Consider the following 7,462-nt stretch of genomic DNA (forward strand, 5'->3'; position numbering starts at 1 on the left):
ACTTTAATATTCTTCGATACTTTATATGACTCAATACGATTATCATCTCCCACATTGTGAGTAACAATATTAACGGCTAGTTTATTCATTTTCTCAAACTTATCTACATCTTTCACCTGGAATGGAAACTCAAAACCCTTAAAGTCAAGCTAAGAAACATGATCTTTATATTTGTTTACTCTTTGAGCATCCTTTTCAACTGGAAACAAGTGTGCTAGAATACACCACATAAAACATTTATCATCTTTGTTTTGAACATTGACTACTGCTTTTTTATTTTTTATCCAATCTGGGAGTTCAATGTATTTAGATCCTGATAATGGCTTAATCTTAGTTTGAGACATTCTCAAGCCAATAATTCTATTCAATCTAAATCCTGATCCTCTTCCTTGAAAATGTTCTAATCTATTTACTAAATCTAATTTTAATTTTTCATAAAAGACTTTTCTATCATCCGCCGGATTCACTATTTCGCTAGCTGTTTTTAGATGGACTATAGCCTTATCTTCTGTACCCTCTTTTATCATTTCACATTCTAAGGATACATATATTTTCACACTATTTTCATAAATTTTTTTCACAATATCAGGCCCTTTCTTATTTAAAAAGGATTCTAATGTTTTAGAATTTCCACTGTGAAAAGTATCTCTCAACGTATCACCAACTTCTTTGTAATCACTAAAGACAGTTTCATCGAAAGGAAATAGATCGCTAATTTGAAGATTTGACTTTTCGCTAAGTTCATCTATATCCAGCTGTTTGAGTATTTTACGCATTTCAGGCACGCTCATATTTCTAACATCATCTCTACTTGTGTTAGTTCTCTTTCTTACAAGTTTTCGCAGTTGATCCCTTCCCAATTTTTTGTAATCAACTTGTTCCATTTATAAAGCAATAAAAGTATCATTTAAAACCTATAATAAATTTTCAGAAATATTGAATAAATCAACCTAAAATCGATGATATTTCCTGTAATAAATGCATTCTATAGTTGAGATATATGACCCTAAAAAGCGAAATTTCATTGTTCAAGACTTTTTGAAAAATCAGAAAGAGCATAAAATCAAGAATTTACAAGAGCGATCAGATTTAGAACATGTAGAAGATTATAGAATTGAAGTATTTAAACCTATTTTAGAATCCAACAAAAAACTACAAGAAGAAATTATAGATGAAAAGAATAAAATAGTAGAAACTCTAAACAACTTTAAATCTCCTTCTCAACTTTCTATAGGACCTCCATCCACTTCGACACCAAAGACAAATCGTAAAAGTCTCATTAAGCAACCCTCAGTAATCTTACCTCCCTCTCTACCTAGTTCTTCTCCACCTCAAGTTGTAAGTAATCTAATTGTAAGTTATCTTCAAGATAATTCAGATAGAAGTAATGCTGGATACTCAATCAAGTTCAACAAAGCAGAAAAGAAGTATGCTATTGGTAACAAAGACATTACATTCGATCAGAATATTATCAAAGTTAATAATGAAGAATACACAGCAACTGAAGGGTTGATGGAGTTACTACTCAAAAAGTCTCCTGATCTAAACAAGGTTACAACTGAAGATTCTTCAAATTACCAAAAAATATTATTATGCTCCAATGCTCTGTACCAAGGTTTTGATAAAGAATCTAAAAGATACAATTCAGATTCTAGTGATAAATGGGCGTTCATAAAGTCTAAATATTTTGTAGCTAAGACCCCAACTACATCTTCAACATCAGGAAGTTCTATTTCTTTCATACCATCAAATACCAACTCTCTAATTGACTTATTAAGACTATCTATTGGTTCATATCAGGCTGGTAACAAAGACGAGTATAATAAAATCCATGCAATGTTAGATGAACTAGTCAAACAGAAAGTAATCAAGAAGAAAGACTTAGGGGTTATTTATTTGAACATTGGTATGTAATGTTATACAAAGTTATACTGTTTTATACAATGTTATATTATGTTATTAACTTCATACTAGATAAATGTCACGAAATATTGTTCTAGCAAAAATGTATATTAGTGATCAAGAAAAAACTCCACTCAAAATTGACAAGAGAAAATGGGTAAAACAGCACAATCTTTCTACTCAAACTTTATATAGAGGTTTATGGGAATTAGGTAAAGTGATGGATGTTTCTAAATACCTTGGATCTAAAAATCTTCCCAACCTGTAGAAAAAGTATCTTTCCAAACTCTAGAAACCCCCAATCAATGCAACAGAATAAATCTTCTTTCTCCTAGAGAAAACTAATTTTTCTATTCTGACTTTTTGAACTTGATTTTTTGGTGTAATAAATGAGTAAAGTAATGACTATAGAGAAAATGAATAAAGCTACTGAAAATAAAAAAATAATAGACCAGCTAGATAATATAGGAATAACAGCACATGGAGTCGGTTATAAAGACAAGTTAAATTATATGATTCTTCTATCTAACAATATTGATAAAGTTCCAGACCTATCTCCTGATACAAAAGAAGATTTAGAAAAAATGAAGAATGAAATTGAAAAAGCGAATAAACTGGCAAAATCGGAACCAGTTGAAAGTAAAAAACATTATTTAAATGCTGCCAAATACTATAACAATTTTACTGAGGCTCATGGAATGAATCTTAATTTTCTATTAACAGGAGCTAGAAATCAAATCAAAGTTCTATCAGAAACAGCTTCACAATATTCTAGAGATATTGCTGCAGAAATGGCTGAACAAAATAAACAACTAATTAGTGAAAATAAATCTATAGAGGAAAGGAGGAAAAATCAAGGTTTTTTTTGAGCAACTGTTCTCCAACACAGAAAGATTTAATTGATACACTTTGTATAGATATAATTATAAAACATATTGTTAAATATTGGCCTAATCCTCCTGAAACAATCAATATTTATACTGGCCGAAAGAATAATACAGACACAAAAATATACTTAACAAAGAAAGAGCAGAAACCATACAAAGAGACACCAGGTAGATTCTTGTCAAAGGATGGGGTTGGAGTGGATGTAAAGAAATTTGTGTTGTCTTATTTTAATGAAGTGAGTGAACAACTAAGCACTAATAATATCAAAAATCCTAAGGATGAAATATCAAAATGGTTGGAAACTAATAAGTAGAAGAATGTATCAAACCGTCAGTAAATGCCATAGATAATAACATTTTTCTTCTTTCATTTTCTGATATACTATCTTTAATTCTTTTATCTGGAACATCAGTATTAGCTCTGCGATATAACTGCTCAACATCTTTTAAACTCAATAGGTGTTCATCCTCTTCAGATATAAAAACAGATGCCCTTGAATTGTATAAAAACTTTATATCATCCTCGGATGTGATGATATAGTGGGTATCATTTTTTATTGACGGAACATTTTCATTTGTATTCCCTCTAATTTCAAAATCGATTTTATTAATTGGTGTATTCTTTTTATTGAATCTAGTTGTATCTCTAGTTTGTTCTATATCTATGATGTTGTCTCCATATGGACCATATCTATTACAAAAAAGTTTGTCGTTACAATATAAAAATATCGGTTCGGATCCTCCATGAAATTTTGTTTTATAACTTTTATCTATATCTTTTCTTAGCTTATCATTTTTAGTGAAGAAAAAGTATTTCTCGATTTTATCAAAAGTTATTAGTTCGTCTGTTAACTTGCGTTCAGATGACAAGAAGTAAAATACTTCAGGAGATTCTCTCTCATAATCATCGTTTCTAATTTTCGAGTGTTTATTCCGACAAGCCTTATTACATGTGTGTTTGTGTAGATACATATGTGGTCTATGAGGTCTGTAGATGATAGACTCGTCTTCCATTTAATCATACTTTATTTATCGTTTTTTCCGTTTTTCCGTTTTTACGATCTCCTTTCTTTCTGACCTTTTTTTTCTGGACTCTTTTATTATTCCGTATTACATACTAAAACGGAAATACGGAAATACGGAAATACGGAAATACGGAAAAAAGGAAAAACGGAAAAACGGAAATACGGAAATACGGAATAATAAAAGAGTCCAGAAAAATAAACATGAAAAATAAAAAGTATAGCCCAAAAATAGACAGTCAAAAGATATAAAAATACTTGAGCATCTTCTAAATTTACCACTATCTGCTTCACTAGTCTTATCAATAATCAAAAAAGAAAATTTCTCTTTCCAAATCTCTGAAGACATCTCTAAAAATCTTTCTTTATCTAATTCACTACAATGATCTCTGTAAATATAATCCAAGTTTAACTTGTCTTGAGGAAACACTATAAACAAATTAGCGTTCTCTCTTATAGTATTCTTAGGAAGTTTAATATAGCTTTGAGAAATGTAAAAACAATCAATGTTATTATGTCTACCTCTAGTGTAGTACTGTTCTATTTTATTTTGTTTCTCCAACATCAAGTCATCAAATATTATTAGAGTCTTTTTATTAGGATCAATAGAACTTGGATCAGGAATATCATCTAAACTATCTGAAGTGTGAATAGTTATTTCTTGTTTATCTTTTTTCTCAACCATAAAATTCTGATTCTTAAAGCATTCTCTAATATCTTTCTTACTCAACCCATTTTGAAAACCATTTATAAGTGCTTGGTAACAGGGCTGAAAAAGTGTAGTTGAAAATATATACAAGCTGTCATAGTCTAAATAATCATCTCCTTCAAATTTATCCAGAAGTAAATTCATTAACAAGTTAGTTTTACCACATCCTGATTTTCCTATGATGCAAGCTCTTATTGAAGAAGGAAGTAATGGATTATTTTTTCGAATGGAGTAATAATTTTTAACAGAATAATCGGCAAAGTCAGATGACATAATTTAATGTGTAATAAATGGTTTATTTATTTCTTAATCTTAGATCTAATGAGAAGTCATTTCAGTTTGATTTTCCTCAAGACTTCAAACCCAAATCTATAGCTGTTGTAAAAGTTGATGGAACTTTGGAGAGTGATAAAAATAAGTTTATATATCTATCTTGTAGTCTTATATGTGATTCATTCATGAATGAAAAGCAGAGTAACATAATTTGTAAGTTTTCTTCAACTCATAGTAAAAGCATAAAATATGAGCCAATAAATTTAATCTATCATAAAACAGTTAACACTTGTAACACTCTAACTTTAAAACTTGTTGATGCAGAAAATAAACTTATTGAATATAATGATTGTGATGTTCATATAGAGCTACACATTATCTAAATTCTTTTAAAACCAGAACCACTTTTAAGAATCTTCAAGAAGTCTTTATTTGTTTTAGATAGGTTTGACTTTTTATGTGAAGTCTGTTTAGTATCTTTTTGTTTTGTAGTTTGTTTTGGAATTTCTTCAGGAATATTTTCTACAAGTTCTACTTTAGGTTTTTCTTCTGAACCCATAATTAAATAACTAGAAGCATTTCCAGCATTAAAGAATCTCATTTATTTAGTTAAAAATTAATCAACTGTTAGAGATTGTATAGATGGCATTTCTCTCAACTCTACAGCCTCATATTCTCTTCTTCTTTTTCTATTTTTTCTATCAATGAAAGTTTTTGGAGAAAGTATCATCCAAAATGATCTAGCTATAAATAGGTATACGAACATTGCTGGCAAAGTAACACCAACTCTCCAAATTCTAAGCCACCACTTTCCAAAGAATCCTTCTACATCGTCTAAAATCTCATGAGGTAAAGTAGAATCTTGATTACTTGCATGAGCTTCAATTGAAACATCAGACTTTTCTCTCATTTCTTCTATGAGTTCTTCTTCAATATTAGTTTTCAAATCTAATAGAATGTGTTCATGGAATACTACTTTGTCATCTAAGAATTTCAAATCATACTCTTTGAAATCTTTCATATTAGTAATGTTAGTTCTATAATCGATCATGGGGTGAAGCTGTGGTTTACTTGATATCACTCCTCCAAAATTATCATTCTTGTAATACCAAATTTTATCTCCAAGACTTTTTATCTTGATTGGTATTTGTCCTAGTGTTAGCGCTAAGCTCAACTTGTATCCATCGAAACGAGTAAGATCAATGAAATCAATCTCTTCTTCATCAATTTCTTTACAGAAGGTAACTTGTACTATTGGATCCTGAGAATCTATGAATCTTACTTTGATGGCTGAATGATTCAATTGTTTTTGGATGTATCTCCTTGGACTTTCTCTTATAAGACTTTCAAGAACTTCATTTTGCTCGTTAAAAATATCACACATGACTTCGGTTGTATGTCTGAGAAGATTGTTAGATTGGTTTTCTAGATATTGAAACTCTCCTGCAGCTTGGAAGTCGGAGTACAACTCTCTTTTACGTCTTTGTTTTCCAGTTTCGAACAATTCATAATTTGCTATCCTCTTTATAAATTCTGTGTAACTTGGGAATGCATCACAGCTTTCTCTGATAGTTTTGTATTCATCGTGACTTGGTAAAATAGCACAATCTTCTTTAATACTCAAATATTCTTCATATCCTGGGAATGGTAAAGGTTGCCAACTTTCATCTATTGATAAATTTAAGTGTTGTTCTTTCTCATAATTTGCAATGTTGTTTATAAAATCTGTATAAGTTGTAAGTGAATCACATCCTTCTCTGCTATTCTTGAATGCTTCATAACTAGGTAAGTTATGACAGTCTTGTTTGATTTTTAGATATTCGTTGTAATCTGGTAATGGTAATGGTTGAAAGATTTCTCTTTTGGTTCTATTGGATTTTTTGTCTCCACCTTTCAATTTCTCATCATAAACTGTCCAATCTTCTTCTTTGCGCTGTTTCATGAGTTCTTTCTTTTCTTTTTCTTGCTTCTTTTTCTCAAGTTCTTCTTCCTTCTTCAGCTTTTCTTGTTTCCTCTTTTCAAAATCAGCTTCATTCTGTTTTTGTCTTTCTTGATCACGTCTTCTAGCATCTTCTTGATCCCGTTTTCTGATATCTTCTTGTTCCCGTCTCCTACTATCTTCTTGCTCCCGCTTTCTCTGTTGTTCCTCTTGTTCACGTTTTCTGAGTTCTTCTTGTTCTCGTCTTGACGTTGAATATCTTGTTGAGAATATGATGGGATTGGAATAGGAATGTGTCTTGGAGAATATTGAGATCTTTCAATTCTTTTTACAGCAAAGCCTTCATCACTGATCATTAGATTTGAGTTGCAATCTTGTACTGTTTTATTGGATTGGAAATTGAGTGCGATTTGGTTCTTATTGTTAACCCAAAGTTTGTTATTGTACATCCCATCAAGTATTCCAATAGAGATAAATTGACATTTCTGATCTCTGTTAACATCCCATGTTATAATTTCATTTTTCTTGATCTCACAGAAACCGTCTTGATACTTGCAATTATTCATATCTGCCAGAATATTGGTTGGCTTAGATTGATTGAAATGTGAATAAACTTTCGTCTCAATAACTATACAATTTTCTTTGTGGAATCTTTTGGGAGAGAAGAAGCTTGTAAATCTATTTGGGTAATCAACTTCAATTTTATTGTTTGTACTCCGATACGTTAGAA

At 30.5% G+C, this 7,462-nt stretch overlaps 3 protein-coding genes across 3 annotated transcripts; 1 reads left to right on the top strand and 2 right to left on the bottom strand.

Moving 5' to 3' along the window:
• Positions 1–978: 978 nt before the first annotated feature.
• Positions 979–1,914, top strand: CBG18875 (the record flags this gene model as incomplete). Its single annotated transcript, XM_002646417.2, has 1 exon — positions 979–1,914. The coding sequence occupies one exon, from the start codon at positions 979–981 to the stop codon at positions 1,912–1,914; it is 936 nt and encodes a 311-aa protein (XP_002646463.2).
• A 1,178-nt stretch (positions 1,915–3,092) lies between these two features.
• Positions 3,093–4,793, bottom strand: CBG18876 (the record flags this gene model as incomplete). Its single annotated transcript, XM_045241403.1, has 2 exons — positions 3,093–3,731; positions 4,101–4,793. The coding sequence occupies 2 exons, from the start codon at positions 4,791–4,793 to the stop codon at positions 3,093–3,095; spliced, it is 1,332 nt and encodes a 443-aa protein (XP_045096599.1).
• A 616-nt stretch (positions 4,794–5,409) lies between these two features.
• On the bottom strand, positions 5,410–7,298 carry CBG18877 (the record flags this gene model as incomplete). Its single annotated transcript, XM_045241404.1, has 2 exons — positions 5,410–6,156; positions 6,909–7,298. 2 exons carry the CDS (start codon positions 7,296–7,298, stop codon positions 5,410–5,412), a joined length of 1,137 nt encoding a protein of 378 aa, XP_045096600.1.
• Between the last annotated feature and the right edge of the window lie 164 nt (positions 7,299–7,462).

Source organism: Caenorhabditis briggsae (assembly GCF_000004555.2).
Source record: "Caenorhabditis briggsae complete genome, chrI, whole genome shotgun sequence".
Taxonomy (NCBI): domain Eukaryota; kingdom Metazoa; phylum Nematoda; class Chromadorea; order Rhabditida; family Rhabditidae; genus Caenorhabditis; species Caenorhabditis briggsae.